Source organism: Pongo pygmaeus, chromosome 7 (assembly GCF_028885625.2).
Source record: "Pongo pygmaeus isolate AG05252 chromosome 7, NHGRI_mPonPyg2-v2.0_pri, whole genome shotgun sequence".
NCBI classification, from domain to species: domain Eukaryota; kingdom Metazoa; phylum Chordata; class Mammalia; order Primates; family Hominidae; genus Pongo; species Pongo pygmaeus.
The window spans coordinates 6810066-6834842 of record NC_072380.2 but is presented as its reverse complement, the minus strand read 5'-3'; the positions used below and the strand labels follow the sequence as shown (position 1 = coordinate 6834842).

Genomic DNA, 24777 nt, shown 5'->3' with positions numbered 1-24777 from the left:
GTGCTGCCATCCGAAAGCATTACCTTCTGCAGAGGGTGCCTGGACCCACGCAGCCCCAGCCTTCGAGACAGCAGCTCACACAGGAAAGAGGCTGCCAGACCCCAGGCCCTGGGTGGGCCCCTGAAGAAGCTGCAATTCCTGTCTGCAAGCCCCAGCCTTGGGCAGCGCAGCCCAGGGCTAACCCAAGCATCGCCCACCTATGTTGAGCCTATTCCTGGGCCACTGGAGAGTGTACCACCCCCACATCCCTTCAAGTAGGAACATAAGGTGTTTTGTTTTTGCTTTTGTTTTTCTGAGACAGAGCTCGCCCTCTTGCCCAGGCTGGAATGCAGCAGTGCCATCACGGCTCACTGCAGCCTCGACCTTCTAGGCTCAAGTGATCCTCTCACCTCAGCCTCCTAAGTCACTGGGATCACGGGTGCATACCACCATATCTGGTTAATTTTTATACTTTTTCGTAGGGTCCTTAACCAACAGGCCACCGCCTGGCAGGGGTTCAGAGGTTTCTGCTGGAAGGGTCTCGCAGGGGCTGGGGCTGGGGACTGGGAGCCTCCAGTGCAGCTGGGCCTCAGCCCTGCTGGTTGTCAGTGGCACTCATGGGGGCTTTTCTAAAGTGGAGATTCCCAGGCTCCTCAGAGATTCTGGCTCAGTAGGTCTGAGTGCGACCTGGGAATCCATGTCTGGAGACAGCTGCAGGTGACACTAGGACCGGCCTAGCTCAGGAGCTACTCACCTGTCCTCACCTCATGCTCAGAGGCGGAAGCCTGCCTCTCGATCACTTCTGAATGTAATATAAGACCCGGTCTCGCTTCTTTCACCCGTCACGGGTTTATTCATATCAGCACACATTCAGCTTCCTCCTGTGCTGAAAATGGAGTTAGACACCACAGTGTGAGAGGGTCATGTCTCAGTGGCCACAAAGACATAAGCAAATCCATGCAGCCTCTGTGATCAGAGAAGTGACACTATCAAAACCCTACGGGACACAAGAGGCAGAGCCTGGGAAAGTCAGGGAAGGGTTTACAGAGGGGACCTGCACGAGGTGCTGTGTGATGAGGAAGGTTCACCTGAAGAAAAGGTGTGGAGGGCGCTAGGACATTTCAGGCAAAGCGGCAGAAGTAACAGAAAGACCCTGGAGTATCTGGAAATCCACAGGAAAGTGAGTGCACGCAGCGTCAGAGGGAAACAAAGCCCTGAGCTAGTTAAAAGCTGTGAAAACAGATTGCACTGAGTCTATCGCCATAGGGAAGAGCCCTGCATGAACTGAACCCACCTTCAAGTTGTGCAGAGGTGACAGGGCTTAAAAGGGAGAAAAAGAGAGGAAGGAGGAGGAACATCCAGGGACTTGGGCAGAGACAGGGAAGTGGAAATTTACAAAAAGCAGGAAAGTGGGATCGTAAATGTGAGTGTGCCATCTGCGTTTGTTCATTGGCACTTGTCACTTGTTGGGAGCAGAAACAAATTTCTCATTTCCTTATGACAGGAGGCAGGAGTCAGTCCTGTTAAGGCAATGCACCCACCAGGCTTGGAGTTTGTATTTAAATAGATGGCTCTTGGGTCCTTGAGGAGACGTTCTGGGTAATAGAAAATGTATATCTCAGAGTGCAGCAAAATGATTTGCAATTTCAAGCTTTCTAAAGTAACTGCTCGGAAAGGAAGTCCAGGGTCCTATCCGCCCAGCACCAAGTTTTGGCTGGAACAAACATTACCTTCTCCTGGCAGCATTGCACTTTCTTAGGCAGGAACTTAAAGGAGACTGAGGTCAGCATCGTAGGGGTGAGGCCTTGAGCTGCTGGAAACTCGGTCAGTGTTTGTTCAAGTCTCTCGGTGTGGGGAGGTGAGGGGAATCATATGTGTTGAGTCTGGAGTTCTTGTTGGCCAGGGTTGAAGACTCATGGAAAAGAAGGCTCAGAGAAGCCTGACTGGAGTTTGGTTGAGGAAACACTGTTTGTCAGTGGAATATCATTTGGGGAGAGCATGCTGGAGGATGACCCCAGAAAGGAAAACTTGGGCTAAGTGGCAAACAGGACCATTTGCTCTGTCGAGAAGTAGGGACTGGATCCTGAAGTTAAGGTGGGGCTGTTTCAAGGTGCATCAGGGAGGAATGGCAAGGTGCAATCTCTGGGTGAAGTGGGTCACCCCGACATTGGTGTGTGTGGAGGAGAGATTTCAGAGAGAGAATGAAGATAGGGGTTGCCTAGACAGGAGGCATGGGGCCAGAACCACAAAAACGGGAGGAAAGACAGGAGGCAGGTGATGGAGTTGGGACAAACTTAAGAATCTGAACCACCAGAACCACACAGCTGAGGAGTGGGGAGAGAAAGATGCCTTCTGTACTGGCTGCTGGCCAAGGCATTTAGGACAGAAACCCTGCCCGTTGCACCCAGAGGGACTGGGAGAATGGACATTTGTAGGATTACGAAGCAGCTCCTCATAATTTTTTTTATTTCTCTCCTTATTTGAATTTTTGAGAGTGAGAAACAAAGCCAATGAATAACCCTGGCAAATCTTTTGAAGAGTTTTAGCAAATCAGTATATAATTTAAGTGTTATTTTTAAATAAATAACACACACAGTATTTAAATAAATCGTCTTTGAATTATGTCGAGTTTGTTTACTTATTTTAATGAAGACGTATGTTTTTATATTTAAAAATTGGAAAACAAAGTTAATAAGCCGACCCAGATGGGCATACAAAGAGCCTTCTGGACCATCTGCCATTTTGACCAGCTGTAGCCACGAGGCCAGGCTCCTTTGTCAGTCTGCGAGCTCCCGTCTCCGGCTGCCACCTGGTGGCCACAAAAGCAATTATTTTAAGGAAACAAAATCCTAAAGTTGTTAGAAAGTTTGTGACCCTAGCTCCCTGGAATTCAGTGACATCATGAGCTCTGCAGCTATCTTTAATTATAACACTAATGAGTGCCTGCAGTTAGCATGAGGATGGAGAAATATGCAAAGTAGAAAATAAAAGTCTCCTCTCAGCCCACACTGACTCTCTAAAGGCAGCCCCACAGCCATTTGAGGGATGCCCTTACATTTCCTGGGCCTTTATGATTCTGCAGACACTTTAATGAGCCACCCTGTTCTCAGGGTGGCTCTGTCTTTGCCAGAGAAGGTCTCAGTGGGACATAGCCCTGCTCCCGGGTAGGCCCCAGCAGCCTGGAGTCTCCAGTGGGCACTCAGGATGGAGGCGAGGGGGAGCCACTGCAGACTCACGGGACGGGGTGGTCCCTGGGAAGTGTGCACCTGACAAGGTGTGGTGCCTCTCCCCTGGGTCCCACAGGTCATGCTGTTGGAGAACATCATCCTGTTGCTGTTGGCCACTGACTTTCTCCAGGAGGCATCGTGGACCAGCCTGCAGACCACAGCTGGGGTCCTGTCTGGATTTCTGATCGGTAAGTCCCAATGTCACCTTCTTATCTGCATCCTCTCCCCAACATATTTTTTTTTTTTTACAGTGGGCTCAAAGGGCAAGAAACTGACTTCGGACATGGTTAACTGGAGACCAATGAACCAGGCTCACTGCGCTGTGGGTGGCAGACCCATCCCCATCAGAGCATAAGATACTGAGCTCAGCCTCATCTGCCTTGCTCGACTGTGCCCAGAACCTCACGCAAAGCTGGGGCTGTCCCTCTCTACCCCAAAGCCCCCGTCCTCCCCAGAGCTTCCTGCAGGGTTAAGGACGTGAATTCCCTCTCCCCTCCCACCTAGCGGAGCTCCTAGCATCCTCCTGACATGGCACCCCCTGCAGCCCATAGGCAAGCACCGTGGGAAGTGGGTGCCCTAGCAGTGGAGGAGAGGAAGGTGAGGCACAGAGGAGGTTGAGTCCCCATAAGATCCGATGGTTTGTAACAGATAGAGCTGAGATTCAAGCCCAGCTCCAGTGCAGGCCTCAGCACAGGCCTGGCACTGTCATCAGCCGTGTTTTATGAATGCATGGCCCCAAGGTCTGTGTCGTGCCCACAGTGATGACCTCGCTTCCCAGATCGGCATGAGTTCCGCAGGGATTCCACTCCCCACTTGAAAGGTGCGGACACCAGCCTCCTCTCCCAGCACAGCAGGCTTCCACCACTGTCACTCTCAGGCCTGCGGTGGGACCATCAAGGCCAGCACCAGCACCTCTTACGTGGGGGCTCGTGCTTCTGCAACATGGGCCAGGACACAGATTTCCCAGTCCTCTGCAACAACTCCTGCCCTCACTCCAGAGCCTGCTCTCTGTCACCCACACTCTGAAGAGGTGCCTGGAAGTGGCCTCGGGTTCTTTTCTTGCTCACAGCAGCTAGGGATTGGACATGGCCTGTGTGAGTGGCCTGAACCTGGGAAAGGAATGACCTGGACACAAAGCACTTAGTGAGATGCAGGGGCTGTTCACGGGTCAGAGAAAAGTCATACACTGTGGCCTTGTAACCAGCATTTGAGAGCCACAGACCACCCTGGGTTTCAGCTCTGTCCTTCTTCATGAGATGTCACGGGTCCACACTTCTTCTAGCTTCAGGTAGCTGAGACAACCCCTTCTTTTTCAAATCAAACTTTTTAGATAATTGTAGTTTTAAGAAATAATACAGAGCTCCCTGTACCCATTACTGGGTTTTCCCCCAGTGGTAACATCTTGCAAAACAGTAGCACAACATCACAGCCAGGATCTCAACGTAGTACGCTGAGGTGCAGGGAGAACCCTTCCAGTACCACGAGGACCCTTCATATGGCCCCCTTCCTCTCGCCCCTGCCACCTCCTTCCCTCCTGGCAACCATTCTTCTGTTCTCTATTTCTGTTATTCTGTCACTTGGAGAATGCTTTGTGAAAGTACCACACAGTGTGTGCACCCTGGGGATCAGTCTTGTTCACTTGGCAGAGCTCTCCGGAGAGCCTCCCGGGTTGCTGTGCGTCAGCAGCTCCTTGCTTTTCATGGCTGAGTCGCATCTCATGATTTGGACGGACCACAGCTTGTTTCATCATCAACCCATGGACGGGCATCTGGTTCATCCTTTTTAAAATAATCATTTGAGTAGCAGAGCATTGATTTCTAAGCTTTGCGTGTGGATAAATGGCCTATGGGAAACTGAGGACATCGGGGTGCCCGGGTGAGAAGCACCACTCTCGCCACATTGCATCGTGGTCTGGGTGTTCCTGGCATATTCCAAGCAATCCTTCCTTCAGGGAGGGGCCATGTGATACTTGGAATGAAGGGGCCTTGCCAGCCGGGAGGTCTAACAACTCATCTGGATTTTCCAGTTCACGGGAGGTATAGCTGAGTCCTGGGGGCACAGTGTGCTGGGAGGGAAAAATGTCCCCTCATCTACTTTCTGGATTTTAACACTGACTCAAAAAAGATGTCCCACACCATTCCGAAAACCTGTCACACTCCTGGGAGTGGACGCCTGGTTTCCTTCCAGTTCCACTCCAGTGAGAAGAGATTTTCACGGCCAGTATGCTGGCCCACAGCACAGCAGGAGGGCAGTGAGTAGGGAGTCCATAGCCACGGGCAGTGAGTAGGGAGCCCATAGCCACGGACAGCACCCAGCACCCAGGTGACCGCCGGCTCAGAGCCTTGTCTGCCGCTCCTCCTCCGGCCTCTGATGGAGCTGCCAAACCCCTGACTCCCAGGTGACCCTTGGGAATCCTCAGCAGGAAGATCGAACACAAATTGTAGTCCAAGGAGCACAAGCTTGCGTCCAGGCTCCTCCCCTTTTCCTTCCATCCTGGGACCAATATTCACTGAGTACCAACTGCATGCCAGCCTGGGGATGTCACCAAGAACCCCCAAACTACGTGGCCTCTGGAAAGTCTGTGTTCACTGAATAAGTGTGCCCAGGACTTCTGTGATCAGGGGCCTTTGTTCGTCTTTCCTGGCCTTGGGTGGCTGCTTGTAAAAGAAGGGTGACAATATGTCCCTCACCAGGCAATTGTGAGAATTCAAAACAGTGCAGAAATTGGCTGAGCAGGACCTACTGCAGAGGTGGCACTGAACATGGAGAAAGTCCACCTCCCTTTCCCAAGTTTGAGCCTGGCCACTAACTAGCTGCTTGATCAGGGTCTCCCAGTCCCCCAAGACACAAGAGAGGATTTGGGGGTGGGGGTGTCCTTCAGGGGTTCTTTTTAGCTCCGTCATGCTGCAATCTCCTGGCCTTCTCAGGCATTACTTCAGGTTTTGTGCTGTTTATAATGAGCACCCTGAAACCAGGCACTTTATCCAGTACAACAGGAAACTGGAAATAACGTGGGAGGCTTACTGGAATGCTCTGTTAAAGAAATTATTGCAGCAGTCAACACTTCTGATCAAAATAAATTAAACTGACAACAATGTGATTAAGATGTTTATGCACAAAGGAAGTGTTGTTGTTGTTCATGGAAATTCCTTGATATGGGGTTTTTGATAAATCTGATTAACCTCTGTTTAGGTCTTACTTGTTTTTGAGGTTATTTCTTATGCCTTCCCTTCCCCCAGCTTTGTAACCCATCAACCACTGTACTGACAGTCGAATTTGCAGTGTATGGTCCAGTTACATGAAAGTAGATTGCTTATTTCTACCAAACATTTTGTACCTGTGTGTACACACACACACACATGCATGAATGCACACTCACAAGCACACATATGTAGATGACTGAACTGGAGCTGCCCTCAAAAGCATAGAATCAATCGGATTTAAGCCTTGTTATTCATGTTTAAGTTTAGAAACATTTACAGCTTATAGAAGCTGGAACCTACTTAAATTCCCCCAAAATATCCAGTTCTGAGGCTCCAACAAGAGTCCTATTTTGGATCCCAAATTATCTTCCTCTACACAAAAGGGCCAGAACCTGAAACTGCACACCACAGGGAGGATGCAGACTTCAAAGAACATAACCTTGTGGTCTTTTTGTTCTTTTTCAGGCAGTGTTTCACTGGTAATTTATTACAGCCTGCTGCATCCAAAATCCACAGACATCTGGCAGGGCTGCCTAAGGAAGTCCTGTGGCATTGCAGGAGGTGATAAAACAGAGAGAAGAGCTTCTCCCCGGGCCACAGATCTAGCTGGGAAGAGAACCGAGAGCTCAGGCTCATGCCAAGGGGCAAGTTATGAGCTAACCATTTTAGGGAAGCCCCCTACCCCTGAGCAGGTCCCCCCAGAGGCTGGGCTGGGGACCCAGGTTGCTGTGGAGGACTCTTTCCTCAGTCATCACCACTGGCTGTGGGTGAAACTTGCCCTAAAAACAGGAAATGTGTCTAAGATCAATGCTGCCTTTGGAAATGACAGTCCTGTCTATTGTCCACCTGCATGGGGGTTGAGTCAACAGGACGATCTGCAGAGGAAGGCCCTGTCTGCCCAGCAAGAGCTCCCATCCTCATCCCGTGACCCCTCAACCTTAGAGAACGGCTCTGCATTTGAAGGTGTCCCTAAAGCAGAGGCCGACCCATTGGAAACCTCATGTTACGTATCTTTTGCCAGCAATCAGCAGGATGAAGCACCTACCCAGAACCCAGCAGCCATGCAGGGGGAGGGCACCCCAAAGGAAGGAGCCGATGCTGTTTCTGGGACACAGGGGAAGGGGACAGGTGGGCAGCAGAGAGGAGGGGAAGGACAGCAGAGTTCCACATTGTACTTCAGCGCCACTGCAGAAGTGGCCACATCCTCACAACAAGAAGGCAGCCCAGCTACTCTGCAAACGGCCCACTCTGGAAGGAGGATGGGAAACAGCAGTCCTGCCCAGCCTACATCGCCCCACCCAGTGGGCTTGGCGCCCTTCCCCGTCACCATGGCCGACATTAGCCCCATCCTAGGCACAGGCCCATGCAGAGGCTTCTGCCCCAGTGCAGGCTTCCCTGGAAGAACCCTCAGTATCTCAGAGCTAGAGGAGCCACAGGAGCCCACAAGGGACCTAAGTCACCATGCAGCTGTTGATGTGTGGATGTCGTTGCCACAGCTGAGGACTGCCCATGAGCCCTGCCTCACATCCACCCCTAAGTCTGAGTCTATCCAAACGGACTGCAGCTGCAGGGAACAGATGAAGCAAGAGCCGAGTTTTTTCATCTGACCACAGTCATTGTGGGATAAGACAACAGGCTGACAAACCAAGCTGGTCATTTGGTGCAGTGAGAGGAGAAATCCCACTTCTGACACCTGTGTCCTTGGGCACATCACTGTCACCTCTGAATCTCCATCTGCATCCCTGCAAAATGAGGAAACAGGGCTGGATGATTTCGCAGGTCCAATGTAAACATCACAGACCTCACCCATGCATAGGAGAGACTCTAACACACTTTAGAGGAGAAGAAAGAGACTCCAGTCAAAATTGTCTGCTGCCTTTTATGAGCTGTAGGTTCCCTTATTTTATCTTTTGGCTGTGGCTTCTAGGAAACACAAAGGTAGAACCCAGATTCCTATTTTATTTGAGATTCTTGTTACAATTAGCTTTGCCTCACACTTAGTGGTTATGAATCTCATTTTAAGATATTCTAACTGCATTATGTTATGAAATCTCCTGGTAAGATAATTTGAATGCTTTCTGGGAGTAGATAAGGCCTGTGTGCTTGCAATAACTAACATAACTGAAAGTGCAAATGTCATTCTAAGGTTCCCATATCTTTTGGTTAGGGGACAATATTAGAGCTTTTAAAAAGGAAGGGTAGACTCAGCTCAGCCTCACGCATGCTAAGGGCACATGTACACATTTTCTGCAATTTGCTCTCAGACCATCAGCATCCTCCTGGCCAGGCGCATAAATGTATTTTTCTGTGAAATGTGCAGCTCCCCTTCGTGCAGGCTGGCCAGCCAGGAGTTCCCTTCCAGCTCCCACTGCTGCTTTCCACCCCATCTCCTTTATCTCCAAGCTTTGTTCCCACTTCCATTCGATGTGAGACACTATCCATGATTTAAGCCCATCCAATAAGAAGGGAGCAAACGTCCATTCCTCTCGCACTCTCCTTCTCTCTGACTCCTCCACTCTAAAGTGTTCTTTGTGGCTAGGTATTTCCATCATTTCTTTAAGCCTTCCTTTGTAGCTGATTAAGGAAGTCCAGTCATAAACCATCAAAGAGAAAGGCACACAGACAGCTGGATGCTATTTAGGGATGGGTATTTTTGTTTTGTTTTGTTTCATTTCATTTGTTTATTTGTTGAGACAGGGCCCCTCTGTCACCCAGGCTGGAGTGCAGTGGCATGATCATGGCTCACTGCAGCCTCAACTTCCAGGGCTTAAGCGATCCTCTCGCCTCAGCCTCTCGAGTAGCTGGGACTACTGGCAGGTGGGCACCATGCCCGGCTACTTTTTTGTATTTTTTGTAGAGAAACGTTCTTGCCAGGTTGCCCAGGCTGGTCTCCAATTCCTGAGCTCAAGCGATCTGCCCACCTCGGCCTCCCAAAGTGCTGGGATTATAGGCATGGGCCACCGTGCCCAGCCAGAATGGGTCGTTTTTATTCTCTCCAAACACTTTTGGATTAGGGTACAATATTAGAGCTCTAACAAGGAATAGTAGAATAACTTAGCTCAGCCTGACACATACTAAGGGCATGTGCAGACACTTTCTGCAATAAGCTGTCAGACCATCAGCATCCTCCTGGCCAGCCACATAAGCCAATCGGGGATGGCAGACAAGTGGCTACAAACTTTCCATACAACAGGTGAAGATAACGAGACTTTGGGTCAGATGCAGGGGCTCACACCAGTAATCCCAACACTTTGACGGGCTGAGGCGGGAAGATCACTTGAGGCCAGAAGTTCGAGACCAGCCTGGGCAATGTAATGAGACCCCACCACTACTAAAAATACAAAAATTATCTTGGTGTGGTGGCACACACCTGTAGTCCCAGCTACTCGAGAGGCTGAGGCACGAGAATCGTTGAACTGGGAGGCAGAGGTTGCAGTGAGCTGAGATCGTACCATGGCATTCCAGCCTGGGCAACAGAGCAAGACTCTATCTAAAAAAAAAGTTTGTTAATAGAACAAAATCATTCATAGTTCCATTCACTGTGCTATCCCAGCGTCTCAGTCCTTCCTCCATGCAGTCTCCTGCCCAGCCAGGTGAGAGCATGAGCGTCTTCCCTGAGTCCTCACCAGCCCTCCCCATTTGTCCTCCAAGACTCCACTCAAACATCACCTCTTGGTGCCTTTCTGGGCCCTCCCCGGCTCCAGCTGTCCCAGACCTACCCTCTGTCCCCAGGTTGTACTCCACTGCCCTTTGCCCTCTGGTGACCTCTTCCTAAACTTGAAGCCCTGCCTCCCTGAAGGCTAATTAACGGTTGCAGTCCTCATTCTGGGCTAACTCCAAGGTCCAGCAGAGTGTCTGGCAAAAGTAGGCGTTAGGGCATTCAACAGCATGAATTCACTCACGAGCGGGGCTGTGGGCATGAATTTCAGCTTGAGTGCCTATCCTGGTTCAACGGCATTTGTGTTATGGGGTAAAAGTAAGGGTGAGATATGCTGAATTTGCTCGTTCTTTTCAAACTTTCTAGCCCTGAATAACCTGGAAAGCTAGAAATACTCTTCATTCATTCATTCATTTAAGGAATATTAGTTGAGTATGACAGGCACGGAGTATGCAGAAATCAAGGCATGTACTTGCTGTTCGAGGCCCCGTGGACCATCATGGGCTTCTCAAATGGCTTCCTCACTTCATGCCTCCAGAAAGCATATTGCCCGGTGATGAAAAGGATCAGAAAATATACATTATATTTATTAGAGAAGACTAATAAATGGACACTTAATTCAAAAATGCTTGCTGAGCACCTATCGAATGCTAGTCATTAGGATCACAGAGCTACACAGAAGAAATGTGCCAGGTGCCCACGGCGTCAGTGGGAGAAGCAGGTGAGAGCTTTATGGAGTCCCCTCTGAGACAGCTGCAGGATCCCGCAGCAGGTCAGCTTAACAAGGGCATGATTGTCATCTTCAGGGACCTGACACTGTTCTGTAGGGAGAGATCCTATTTTCTTCCTGCAGTTTCTTATGAGCCATGAAGAAACTCCTTAGGGCTCCAGACAGGATCTTTAAGACAGAGTTACCCAAAGGTGGACAAGGCTGTCCCTGGAGATGAGTGCATAAAGCCAGAACAGCCCCTTAGTGAAATGACTAAGAAGGAACCTCAAGGACTAGAAGATGCAGCTGAAAGTGACTTTCCAGGTCCTGACCTGGAGCTTCAGTGGCTGGGCATGGGTAGCAAGGAGGCACACAGCAGGTGGAGACTTTAAGGTCTGTTCCAGGACATTTTCCATTCTTTTATTTTTATTTTTACTTTTTTGGTAGAGATGGCATTTCATCATTTTGGCCAGGCTGGTCTTGAACTCCTGACCTCAGGTGATCCACCCACCTCAGCCTCCCAATGTGCTGGGATTGCAGTCATGAGCCACTGTGCCCAGCCCATTTTCTACTATCGAGAAGAAGGGAAGAACCAGAGAATGAAAACCAGTGCATCGGGAGAGACCTGAAGACGAGCACGTCGGCTTCCTGTTCTCATGGAGCCTCTGTGGGTCAGGTTTTGCAATTATCCAAGATAACCAGCCTTGAGTATCCATGACGCTTCACCCCAGGACAACTCATGCCTCTGCCTGTGGAAGGACACAGAGGACCTCAGTGGGGATGGAAGAAGGGCCTTCTCCTTGTCACCAGCTCCCAGGACTGAATATTCACTGCTGTCTTGGGGAGAAGGGACTGGGTGGTGCCTTGGGCCTCACTAGCCCCCATGTGGAACTTTGTGGCTGGGCCCGTGGAGCACAACCATGACATTTGGAGACAGCTGTGCTAATGCCCTTCAGACAAACACCACCAGGAACCCCCTGTAACTGAACCAGTTGGGTTTACGATTCTTCTCAGCAAAGAAGCACACACGCCATGGGGGACTGTGGGGCCGCTCGTGAAAGGAGATTGGAAAGGACTTACAGGATTTGGGCTTTGCTGGGTGAATCTGGGGAGGGTCTAGGGAAGCCAGGTCTACTCAGGGTTGGGAGCAATGCTGTGACTGGGTATTGCAGTCAGTTGCATCTGTAGGGAGGGACTCAAGCAAGCATAAAGCTGCCATGGGTAAAGAAGCAGTCATCACCCACTTAGTGGGAAAGGGGGAGCCTGGTGTTTTGTGGCTGCATGGTGACCTTTGGTCTTGCTGTGTCACGGTCTCCAGTGGCCACGTCAGAGGCTTCTCACAGAGGTGTCCTGTGAGAAGCTTTGTGGCCAATAGGAGAACACCAGGGCCGGCCTTAAGCATCAGACCAGGTCCCAGAGTTCAGGGACTGCTCTTTTCTTCATTAGATTAGTGGTAGTTTTGTAGATGTTTGGTAGCCTAAATATTATCTATTGGATCACAACCGAAACAGTAGCTTTTCCTGAGTCCCAGCGGCGGCTCACTCATCCTCCAGCTATGTCTGGACCCGAGTTTGCATTTCAGCCCTTCCCGTCCTTAGTGCAGAGCAGACCTCACGTAGACTGGCTGCATTTGTCCACAGCGTACACTGACGTCCGGAGAAAGCGGAAACAGCCGTGTCTATCACAGAAGCCCAAGGTCACACAACTGTGACCCACCTGCCCGAGGGCGAGGCTGAGCCAGTGCAGATAGCGGGATGCTCCTCACAGGCCCGCAGGAAGGACAGGGGCCGGCCCTGCCCATGCTGTGCCACGTCCAGTGCGTGAGAAGCTCCCGCTTGAGTCACCACGTCTGTCCCGAGAGAGGTACGACCTCCTCCTTTCCCCAACGCAGGGAGTATGCGAGGCAAAGCCATACTCGTGGGAGAACTCTCCAAGTCCATAGTGAGCAGGGTGCGGATTCTCCCGGTATTTCCACCCACTCACCCTCCATTTCCACCAGATTCACCCTCCTTTCCCACCCAACCACCCTCCATCCCCACCCTTCCCACCCACTCACTCCCATTCCCACCCACTTACCCCCCATCCTCACCCTCTCACCCTCCATCCCCCCCAACTCACTCTTGTCCCATCCATTCACCCTCCATCCCCCACCCCCACTAGGTCCTTTCCAGCCTCCCCCTCCATAAAACTGTGTGCCCTGAAAGATCGCTCCTCGCCTCAGGGACTCCTCCCTCCACTTGTCCGCTGTGTCTGCCCAGACTTGGTGCTGCGGAGATCCATCCTCAAGCAAACACCAGCGTACTTGTAGGCCGTTCTCCTGGGCTGCAGTCTCCTCCTGTCTCTGTCTCCTCTTCTGATGCCTCTTCCTCAGGAGGTGGCCGTCACCCACAACTTCACAATGGCATTTCCCCTCAGAGCATCGATCCTCCGTCTGCTGCGGCAGCTACCAGGTCACTTCCCTCTTGGCCCATGCAGGTACCCCTCCTGTGCCCTGGGCCACAGACTGCATGGCACTGCTGTCTCTACCAAAAGCAGGGAACCGCTGCTATCCAGGACCTGTGGAAAATTAGGCTTGATTTAAATGAATGTTTCCATACCAATTATAAGCTCCTTAGGGCAGGAAATTTTGTTCAACTCTCTGTCCCCTTGAGACCCTGCTTGATAAATGGCTCATGGCAAGTACTCTTACCGTGGAATTTGATTTCCAGGCTTTTCTGAATGACTCAGGATTTTACCTCCAGAAGCAAAGCTTCTGAACACACATTTTGTAGGCGGGTCTTTGCGGAAACATTTTCACTCCCTCCCCTGTCCTCTGTAGCGGAGAACTCTGACATCTCAGAACATGGTCGCTTCTCTCTTTCCTGCTCAAAGGAGCTGTTTACAAAGTGTGGGGTAGAGTTAGGAAACCCAGGAGGAATGGCAGAGCGCTCCGCCTGCGGCTGCAGCCCTGAGGGCAGGAGTGGGGCTGCTGTCGGCCCCCAGAGAGAGTGCTCGCCGCCCTTGGTCCCCCGTGTCTGAGCTGTGCTGTTGGTAAGGACTGCAGCCAACCCCCAGTGACCTGGCAGGAGAAGATACGTGTCCTGCCCTTCTGCTAGGACCACCAGCATCGGCCAGACCTAACCAACGACGTGGAGTCTCCACGCAGTCTATAAAAACCAGCTCCCATGGCCTGGGACAGGGCGAAGAGTCAGTCTGGAAGGGAGAACTGAAGACAACTGGCACTGCTACCGCGCTGAGATGCCTCGGGGACTTGTCTTACTCGCTGCCAAGCACTTGGCCCCTGCATCAAATGGCCCCCAAGCTGTGGCCTTTTAAAATATGTGTGTCCACTTCTCACAGTTTCCTCTCTCTTCATGCATATGAAAATAAAACTGTTTTATGTATCTAGGACTTAGATTCCGGACTGCTGGTGATTGTCTTTCTGTGCCCTTTGCAGGCGCACGCAACATAACTCCTTTAGACACTTCTATTAAGAAGCAAAAAAGACGGAAATTTTACATCTTCTGTCTCCCTATGACAACAGAAGAAAGCCTAGAAAAAATATATAATTTTGAAACCCTTTTGCAGTTTGTCCTATAGGAGCAGGGCGACTGAAGAAGAACCAGCTACGCCTCCTAATTGAATTATGTTCACTTTTTAAAGATGGATCTATTAACAGCATAAACAGCAGATTGAACAGCATAAAAGCTCACGGGCGTAAAACAGCAAGCATGTATTTTCTGCTGGGGTCTGCATGTCATCTAAGGGGGCTGTGGCTCCAGTCACCTCTGCTCACATCCCAGGCTTCGGGGCAGTAGCCAGGCTGGAGGCAGAGGTCAGAAGTTCCCCGAGGGGTGAGTGGAAACTCTGCCATCCTGCTTCACGCATGGCCTCGACAAGCCCAGCTCCCATGGGGCAGGAAGCACACTCCTTCCATGGCGGTGGGTGAGATGGGAGAATGTTCTGTCACACAAGATCAGTAGCTCCATGCCTGCCCTTTTCCTCCATCTTATGCCCCTGGAACTCATAGCAATAGAAGTTACAGCTGCAGAAAGAGTTCACAACACAGTCACCAAAGGCCCAGATCCAGAAATGGATTCTATACATACCCTGAAGGCTCAGGATTTATAAATCCACAAATAGATTCAATATTCATGTCCTGAAGGGTCTGTTTGTAGAAATCTATTTGACTTACGTTTTGAAATTGATAGAGATGTTCTCCTGCCACTCTACAGAGTTGTCAATTTCATCGACTGGTGTTTTTGGCCATTGCCCTATTCTTGCCTTCGTTTTGATTCTGTATTCCTTCCTTTCTTTTAAGCTCACTCAGTCCCCCAATTCCTAAAAGTCGGCCATTTTCACAGTACTTGGAAAGGCAGCCAGAGCAACCTGAGAGCTTCATAAAAGGAGGAGATCCAGAAGGCAAGGCCCCTTGAGTGAGGCAGGATGTGGGGCCTGGATAGGAAGCCAGAGCTCCACAAATCAGCCCCCACATTCCTTCTTTCCTGCGCCCTTTCCTTTTCAGCATAGAGAAGAGGTTTTGGAAGAACAGCCAAGGGCCTGTTAGGAAGGGCTTGGAGAAGAAAAACCCTCAGCAGTGGCCTCTGGGGAGGGCCTGATACCCGTGAAATGTCTCATTCTGTTCATGTCTCCAAATGGCCAGAGGATGGGTTAACCCATGAAATTGTTGGGCAGAACAATGACTTGTCTGGTTTTCCATATGACATTCTGCCATACCAAGCAGGGATTTTCACATTCCTTCTGAGCCCTTTCCTGAGTCACTCTCAAGCTAATGCTGCTGACACTAAGTAGGATTTTTGAAGCACCAAGAAAGAATTTTACTTGAAAACTCAAGTCTGCTTGCTCTCCTTAACACAGGCTGTTATAACAGCAAAAACCACAATTACTTTTACACCAACCTAATACTCAGCTGTCCTCCTAGATTTGATTCTATTTTGCATAGGATCTGGGATGGCCAACTGTCCTGCCTTCCCCAGGATGGAGGGATTTCCTGGCTTATGAGATTTTAGTGCCAAAACTGGATGGTCACAGGCCAGTTGGGATGGTTGGTCACCCTAATACCAGTTAGCCATATTCAGCCTTTCTACTTTCGTATTAGTCATCATGTCAGAAAAGAAAGACAGTACTTCCTGGTTAAAAAAATCTGAAAGGCAACACAAGCTTACCTAAGTTAGCTCCTACACCACCAAACCCCAACCCCCCAACTGCCATCAGTCCTGCAAAATATCAATTTGACTAATATCCCGCTTGCTAATCAGGACTACCAAAGTCTATATAATAGTTAACTTCAAGCTATAGCAATGCCAGGAGTGATCCTACTCTAAAGTCAAAGCTATCATCCAGATTTTCAGTTAACATCTCTCAGGGAGGAAATCTTCCATGGAAAAATACCATGGAAAAATCCACTACTTTGACCGCACAGATACATTCATTATGGCACAACCATAATTACAACATTGCCTGTCAGGGTTTCCATTATAAATGGGATCTGAATCTTGGTGGAACACAATTCTTTCCAGCTGGAGTGAACCATGGACAGGTTTTCAGCCCGTCGGGGATTTTTCTGATTTGTTTACAAATTGGCAAGGCTGGGGTTGGGGGAAGGGAAAGAGGAGAAAGATGAGATTGGGAACAGAATAAACTATATGGAATTTTGTTCTTAGTGTGCCCTTTAAACTGAAATAAGAGAACACACACAAACAAAAAAACAAACAACCAAGACCAATTAAGGATATCTTTCAGACCCTAAAGTGTTAGATTCAAAGGGACGCTTTGTCTTTAAGTTACTTTAAAAGATAGAGCATTTAGAGAAAAGAAGGGAGATTTGTTCTTTCTTCGTCTTTGTTGTTGTTGTTGTTGTTGTTGTTTCTTTTTTTTTCTTATACCTGAAGTTTGGCCAAGTACTGAAGACATGAACTTTTTTGGCTCACTGTGCCTTTGAGGGCAAAGCAAATAACTGAGGAAAGAGACATGGGATGTGAGACCTGGGTTCTCTTCCAGGCTCTTTTTCCAGCTAATTCTGTGACCAAAGATAAATGACCTAATCTTTCTGAGACTCAGTTTCTGTAAAATATCCCTCTTTTCTGTAAAACAGGGATATTGATCATTGGTCTGGCTAGGTCATGGAATTCCCATGCATATCCACAAAGGCAATGGACGTGAGCTGTGCAACCCATGTGGTAGGAGCCTCCTTTTGGCTTTTCTGGTTTCTCAAGCTGAGTCCCCCAGGTCCCTCCTGAGAGGATGGAGTCATCGTCTGCAGTCAGGGGTCGGTTGTTGACTGGGACCCGGGAAGAAGGGCGGCACCTGTACCCCCTGTCCTCCCTCCCCGATACTGCCTCACCTGGTTCACCCCAAAGGCAAATGCACACTGCACCCTGAGGAGGGTCGAGCTTGCTTTTGTTGATAGTTTTACAGTAATTATGCCAAAGCCATAAAATCATCTAAGGAGATCTTGCCTTCATCTGGTGACCTTGGAGGCTTCACAAGGGCAAAAACCTCATCCATGGAATGTGAGATCCCTGTCTTCTCCTCTTACCCCTAGAACTTCTAGGAACAGTGAAGAAAAAGGGATCAATCTTAGTTGTTAGTTTTGTTGTTGTTTTTGTTTGTTTGTTTGTTTTGTAGATGGAGTCTTGCTCTGTCACCCAGGCTGTAGTGCAGTGAAATGATCTCGGCTCACTGCAACCTCCACCTCCCGGGTTCGTGATTCTCCTGCCTCAGCCTCCCGAGTAGCTGAGACTACAGGCCCCTGCCACCACGCCCAGTTAATTTTTGTATTTTTAGTAGAGACAGGGTTTCACCACTTTGGCCAGGCTGGCCTCGAACTCCTGATCTCAAATGGATCTGCCTGCCTCAGCCATCCAAAGTGCTGGGATTACAGGCGTGAGCCACCGTGAGTGGCCTGTTTGTTTGTTTTAAGTAACAGCCCTTGCAGAATGAATGATAAAGTTCCAGTTAGATCATCAGACCCAATGTTCCATTCTCAAATGTCTTAAGAGTTTTGAGGTCAATACACATATATTTTTTGCTCCAGCAGTGGGGAGTCATGTGACAAACCTGAATAATGGAGTTAGGTGGACAAAAGCCTAAGGTGAATTTCGTAAGGTTATTAAAAACGTTCAGGATTTGTAGTCATTTATTTTCAGTGACTGTCAGCGAAAAGCTTACTCTGGCTTAGTTTTGACTTAGTCTTGAAATAAATGTTCCACAGCCACCTTCTCTCACTTAATTCATGGTAACATTGAGCCATAATTCTACATTGCAAAAAGCCGTTCTTTGTGGAGATCATCATCACACTGACATCCTGTTGACTCTCATAATAAAGCCGTCCTGCGGTGAGCTAGTGAAATAGGTGTGTGTGACGGAGTTCAGCGTATTTCACGTTCAGGCTTGGCTATAGGAGCGGCTGGGGCTGCAAGCTCACTAATTCTCAGCCCAGGGGAATGGTGGGACTGATCCTGTACTTAGAGCCGCTCCCAGGCTGGAACCTGGGCTCCCCGGCGTGGTCACCAGGTGGCACTGGCGCCCTCCCTCGCGAACCCAGGCTCCTGCTCTCGTCCTTTCAAGCACAAGCTTGGAGGCCTGATTTTCAATCAGTTGCTTTCAAACGCACAAACGCCAGTAAGGACCCCACCAAGGGGCTTGTGAAAAGCTTAGCAGTGCAGGACATTTTGCATTTTCCCAGCAAGTTGCCGGCCTGCCCTGGTCGGAGTGCTGTGTGTCGGGGTTTATGAAGATCATTAGGTGTTCAGATGCAGTTACCAACTTTCAATAAGAAGGAATACGACAGCTTTTCATTTGCAACAGCAGGTGCCCTTAAAGGCGAAGTCAGCATTGACGAAGCATCCAGGGCTCTCTGCTTGTTCATCCACGGGCGGGTAGTTACTGTGGGGATGGACATGTCAGCCTCCAGTTGCTGTTGTCATTAAGAAAAATAAGGTCACCTTCTGTGTCTCTTCAGGGACAGTGAGTTCTGGAACGGGCCACCAGGGCCGCCCATGTTCAGCTCTAAATTCCATAGATCTAGAAAGTGCTTTTCATTTCTGTGAAATGCCCCTCTCAGACACTGGGACGTTACTCAATGCTAAAAAGAAATGAGCCGTCAAGCCATGAAAAGACAAGGAGGAAATTTAAACACATGTTACTAAGTGAAAGAAGCCAATCTGAAAAGGCTGCATACTGTACAATTCCAACTTAGGACATTCTAGAAAAGGCAGAGCTATGGAGACAGGAAAAAGAGCAGTGGCTGTCCAGGGGTTCGGGATGAGGGAGGGTGAATAGTTGGAGCACAGAGGATTCTTAGGACAGTGAAAGCCCCCTGTCTGGCACTGTAGCCAGGGATGGATGGCATGGTACATGTGTCAGACCCATAGAACGTGCAACCCCAGAGTGAGCCGTACTGGAAACGATAGACTCTGGGTGATGGTGATGTGTCTGTGCAGGTTCACGGACTGTAACAAATGCACCACTCTGGGCCAGGCACGGTGGCTCACGCCTGTAATCCCAACACTTTGGGAGGCCGAGGTGGGCAGATCACCTGAGGACAGGAGTTCGAGCCCAGCCTGGCCAACATGGCAAAACCCCGTCTCTACTAAAAATACAAAAAAAAAAAAAAAAAATTAGCCGGTCGTGATAGCAGGCGCCTGTAATCCCAGCTACTCCAGAGACTGAGGCAGGAAAATCGCTTGAACCCGAGAGGCGGAGGTTGCAGTGAGCTGAGATTACCCACTACACTCCAGCCTGGGCCTCAGAGCAAGAGTCCATTTCAAAAAAACCACAAAAAACAAAAAACAAATGCAACACTCTGGTGATAACAGGGGAGGCTCAGGAGAGATGGGAGATCTCTGTACCTTCCTACTTTGTCTAAACCTATAGCTTCTTTAAAAATTGAAATCTATTTTTAAAATTGTTAATTATGCTGTCTCAGCCATAGACCAAAGCCTGTTCTTATCCAGTGAAACTACATGCATCAAGGCCTGTACCTAGTGCTAGAAATACGAGGTCCAGCTCTTGAGCCCAGTGGAAGAAAGTTGCACAATAGCCCAGTATCCCCTTCCCACGGGCTGCTGCGAGGGTCTGCGAGGCCCACCCACGATCCCACCAGCACAGCTGTAGCCCGTGACTGGTGCTCTGCATGTGTTTGCTCCAATCCTGTGGGTTTGTCTGAAGAGGACCCTGGCTGAGTAGGGTGAAATGAGAAGGGCTCCCAGGTTTTCCGGCCACCCTCCTTGGCGGGGCATCTCTCTCCGATCTACTCTTGTGATGTACATCAGCATTAAGGTGAAATCAACCTGCTCTGTGCCTGACCAGGTATGTGACTTTAGCAACTTACTTAACTTTCCTGGGTGAAGTTTCCCTCTCTCTAAGATGAAGGTGATAACAATGGCCCGTGCCATAAGCTTGTGTGCAGGATTGAGTGAGGGGAGACCCACAAAGCTTCTAGCAGTAACTGGCCCAGATTAAAAGCACAACGTGAGTGAACATTATTTTTCCAGTTGGCAGGCATGTGGGGAAAGGTGAGTGAGCCACGAGTTTACTTCCTTTGTGACTACGTGTAAGTGTACATCTTTCCTCAAAAGCACTTGCAGACCCCACTCAGCAGCCTTGCTCTGCCGTGTGCTCCCCGGGAGGGGCTTGACCCACAACAGGGGGAGGAACCAAACCAAGCTTCCTTCGCCCCTCACAGGACTGCCTGTCAACCCTTTTGGCAAGAATGCTCAGATTTTCGCAAAGCAAATGTGAAACTCCCACGAGGTCTCCTTGGGTCAAAGGTAAACAGAAAGTCTTAGAATTTTTCTTTAGAAAAATAAAAGGTTCCCGTTTTTTTCTGGTTCAGAGAGTTCCTGGCGTGCTTCTTCTTGTTTTTCTTCATACTTAGGGATGGCAGAAATGATACATGGCCTCCCCACAATTGAGGGGTGCTCTCCAGTGGACCATGATATATTTACTGAGAAATTTTTAATAAGTAAACCACAGACTTGAACCCATGCACCCTTATAAACCAGCCCGTTCTCATGGGGAGAGTTCAGGAGTTTTTATGGAGCAATACTATGTTCTCATGAGAATTTTATTAGAAATCAGAGACTTGAGATGCATCAAGCAGGAAATTTATGAGGTTACATGGGAACCATCCTTTCATTTTGTCATTCTGGGTTAAATTACTTCTTTGTATTCTGTTGATTTACTTTGTAAATTTTAGTTGTGAACATTGTTCTGAATTTCTCAGCAAATTCAAGCCAGCTAATTATTGATTTCTTGAACTTTCCACTTTTATCCTTCAAATAAGATAAATAATTGATAGTCTAGACCCCAAATCTATGGGAAACACAGATAACTCACGAAAAACGTGGCCAAGAAGATCTTTCCACAACATCAAGAAATAAACAAGAAGCTTAGTGGAAAACACTTTTAGAACCACCGACAATTCTTTATACCTCTAACTTTTCCACTTAATAGTTTCTTCAAATTTTTTAAGTTGTTTTGCGAAGTACCCAGCTAAAATTTTACTCGCCAAAATAACCTGTTGTTTATCATCATATAACCCAACTTGGAAAATAGCCCAAACCCAGAATAGATGTTTGTACCGGTGAAGTGGAGAGGAAGTGCTCTAAACAAGTTTTTTCTCTGGGCTTGTTCCAACATCTCATTAGTTGTCTGTGTTAATGGTGTGAGGAAAGACGCCAGGCCAGGCTGGCCTTGGCTAGCATGGAGAAAGTGAGAGAGCCACACAGGAACCAGCCTTCTATTAACCAGCTGACCCCATTGCCGCTATTTGAGCTCAATTCCTGGGTAAAGTCCCAAAATTAGGTAATTTTTCTTCATCTCTAAATTTAATTCTTACATTGGAACCGTGTATTTTTCCAGCTGAATTCTGGCTTTGGGGGTTTAAGTTTGCATGGCTGCCACCATGAGCTAGTTGGTTGGTTTTAACCTTTTCTACCCATCATCCAAAAGCTCCTAGCCATCTACTTTGGAAAAAAAATTGTAGTAAAAAAAGGCAAGAAGGCACCCTAGTTGCCAGGCTTCACATTTCTTGGTACCAAAGACTGGTACTGGCTGTCCTGCCCAAAGTCAGCTCTTCTTTGGACTAATAGAATTTGGTCATCCCTCCAAAAGCAAATTGAAGAATCATTGTCACCGTTAACTAACCTTTTCTAAGTATTTCCCATGTGCCAGGCTCTATGCTGCTAATGAGCATTTACAACTCAAAACAACTCCATGAAGCAGGTGCTCTTGTTCTCCCCATTTCACAGATGAGAAGCTTGAGGCTCAGAGAGTTAACCGCAGCCTCCATGATCACATAGTGGACTTGGCTCGTACTCACCAGGCTGTGTCCGGAGTCTTCAGGGAAGGGCATCAACCCAGGCAGTGGGAGCAGACAGGAAAGAAAAGCTTCTGTCCTCAAGAAGCCCATGCTCTAACTTCAGGGATCCTGAGAACAAGGCCGGTGCTCAGATCCCAGTGACTGCCTCGTAGGACACTCTCACTGTGTGGGGAACAAGTGCCCTGGGTGGCAAACAAGCTGATGGAAAGATGTCAATGTCCTAGGTGATCAGGGAAATGCAAACTAAGCCATGAGATACCACTGCACACCTAGTAGACTGGCCAGAACCCTGAACGCTGTCCACAGCAGATGAAGGGGAGGCTGTGGAGCAACAGGACTCTCACTCATTGCTGCTAGGCACATAAAATGGTGCAGACGCTTTGGGAGAGAGTTTGGCAGTTTCTTGCAAAACTAGGGTGGAGTGGTGCATGCCTGTAGTCTAAGCCACACAGGAGGCTCAGGCAGGAGGATCACTTGAGCCCAGGAGTTTGAGGCTGTAGTGTGCAATGATTGCAACTGTGAAGAACCACTGCACGCCTGCCTGGTGTCTGTTAAACACACACACACACTAAACTAAACACTCTCACCATATGTTCAAGCTTGTGCTCCTTGATATTTACCCAAAGGAGTTGAAAATTTAGGTGCACACAGAAACCTGCACACAGATGTTTGACGCAGCTTTACTCATGGTTGCCAAAACTTGGAAACAACTCAGGTGCCCTTCAGTCAGTGAGTGGATAAATACACTGTAGTACATCCAGACAATGGGATTTGTGTTTTTGTTTGTTTTTGAGATGGAGTTTCACTCTTGTTGCCCAGGCTGGAATGCAATGGCATGGTCTCGGCTCACTGCAACCTGCACCTCCCAGGTTTAAGCAATTCTCCTGCCTCAGCCTCCCAAGTAGCTGGGATTACAGGTGGCTGCCACCATGCCTGGCCGATTTTTATATTTTTATTAGAGATGGGGTTTCACCATGTTGGCCAGGCTGGTCTCGAACTCTTGACCTCAAGTGATCCTCCTGCCTCAGCATCCCAAAGTGCTAGGATTACAGGTGTGAGCCACCGCGCCCGGCCCAGACAATGGGGTATTATTCAGTACTAAAAGAAATGAACTGTCAAGCCATGAAAAGACATGGAGGAAACTCACTACAGGTTACTAAGTAAAAGAAGCCAGTTCGAAAAGGCTATCTGCTGTATGGTTCCAACTCTATGACACTCTGGAAAAGGCAAAGCTATGGAGACAGAAAAAAGACCAGTGGTTGCCAGGGCTTAGTGGGGAGGGACGGATGAACACAGGACTTTTAGGGCTGTGAAACTAGTCTGCATGATACTGTAATGTTTGGTCCATGTCGTTACACATTTGTCCATACCCACAGAGTGCACAACATCAAGACTGAGCCCTAAGGTAAACTGGACTTGGGTCATGATGACAGGTCAACGGATGTTCATCAGTTGTAACAAATGCACCACTCTGGTGGGGGAGGTTCCAGGGGGTGCAGGGAGTCTATGGGAACTCTCTGTACCTTCCTCTCCATTTTGCTATGACCCTAAAAATGCTATTAAAAAAAAAGTATTAGGCCAGGTGCAGTATCTCACGCCTGTAATCCCAGCACATTCGGAGGCTGAGGTAGGCGGACCACCTGAGGTCAGGAGTTCGAGACTAGCCTGGCCAACATGGTGAAACCCTGTCTCTACTAAAAATACAGAAATTAGCTGGGCATAATGGCGCCTGCCTGTAATCCCAGCTACCCAGGAGGCTGAGGCAGGAGGATCGCTTGAACCTGGGAGGCAGAGGTTACAGTGAGCCAAGATCACACCACTGCACTCCAGCCTGGGTGACAGAGCAAGACTTAGTATCAAAAAAATAAAAAAGAATTGTTTTAAAACCCTAAAACAGCAAAATGTTGCCCTGAGCTTAGGAAATATTCATCCCAGCACTTCTGGAGCAGACTGCTTTAAAACTGGGCTGCACCATCTTAACAACACAAAATCCAATCAAAACCACACATCCTACTCATTGGTGTGAAGCACACATTCCATCCTGTGAGGACAGTGTTGATTAGGAGATGGAGGACAAGGAAGGCTTCCTGGTGGAGGAGGCTCTGCGGCAGGACTTGAGGCATGTGGGTGAGTGTCTGGCTCTGGGCATGACACAGATGCAATGCCAGGGGCATGGACAGGGGGCTTTCACTTGGCCTGTAGTCTTTGCCCTGGGATTTTGCCTCTAGATTCTCCCCAACGGCTGCCCTCTTGTTCCTGAGAATTGTTGCATTGGTTTTCCTCCACCTCAAGGCAAGTGTTTTGGTGACAGGCCAAGGAAAATACCCACTGAATACAAAGCAGGCTCCTAGAATATGCCCATACAGCACCATAGCAAATGCTCTGTCTCACCAGTGCCGCACCACAGCAGCCTGCCTTGGTGGCGCCTGACATCCCGGGTGCCGGGGCATATGGCAGTGCCACATTGCCAGGGGGTTCAGCCTCTGTGGGGCTGCTGGAAAGGACAGACAGGCCTGGCGGTCCTCCTCCAGCCCCAAGTTGGGACATTTCCAGCCACCACACACCAAGAAGAATCTTCCAGCCCTGGGAACAACCCCAGTCCCTGGGGTGAGCTCCAGAAGGCAGCTGCCTTGATGCTAGAGGCAGGAAGGCGTGGGCCGCCCAGGAGCGGGGGC

General features: G+C 49.1%; 1 protein-coding gene across 1 annotated transcript in view; it reads left to right on the top strand.

Annotated features, from left to right (window-relative positions):
- XKR5 (XK related 5) overlaps positions 1-14110 on the top strand; it is a 30340-nt gene extending 16230 nt beyond the window's left edge. The window contains exons 6-7 of the mRNA XM_054499105.2: positions 3283-3394; positions 6875-14110. Coding sequence (XP_054355080.1) covers positions 3283-3394; positions 6875-8016 — 1254 coding nt within the window. The 3' untranslated portion in view covers positions 8017-14110. The remainder of the gene's footprint in view (positions 1-3282; positions 3395-6874) is intronic.
- Positions 14111-24777: the final 10667 nt, after the last annotated feature.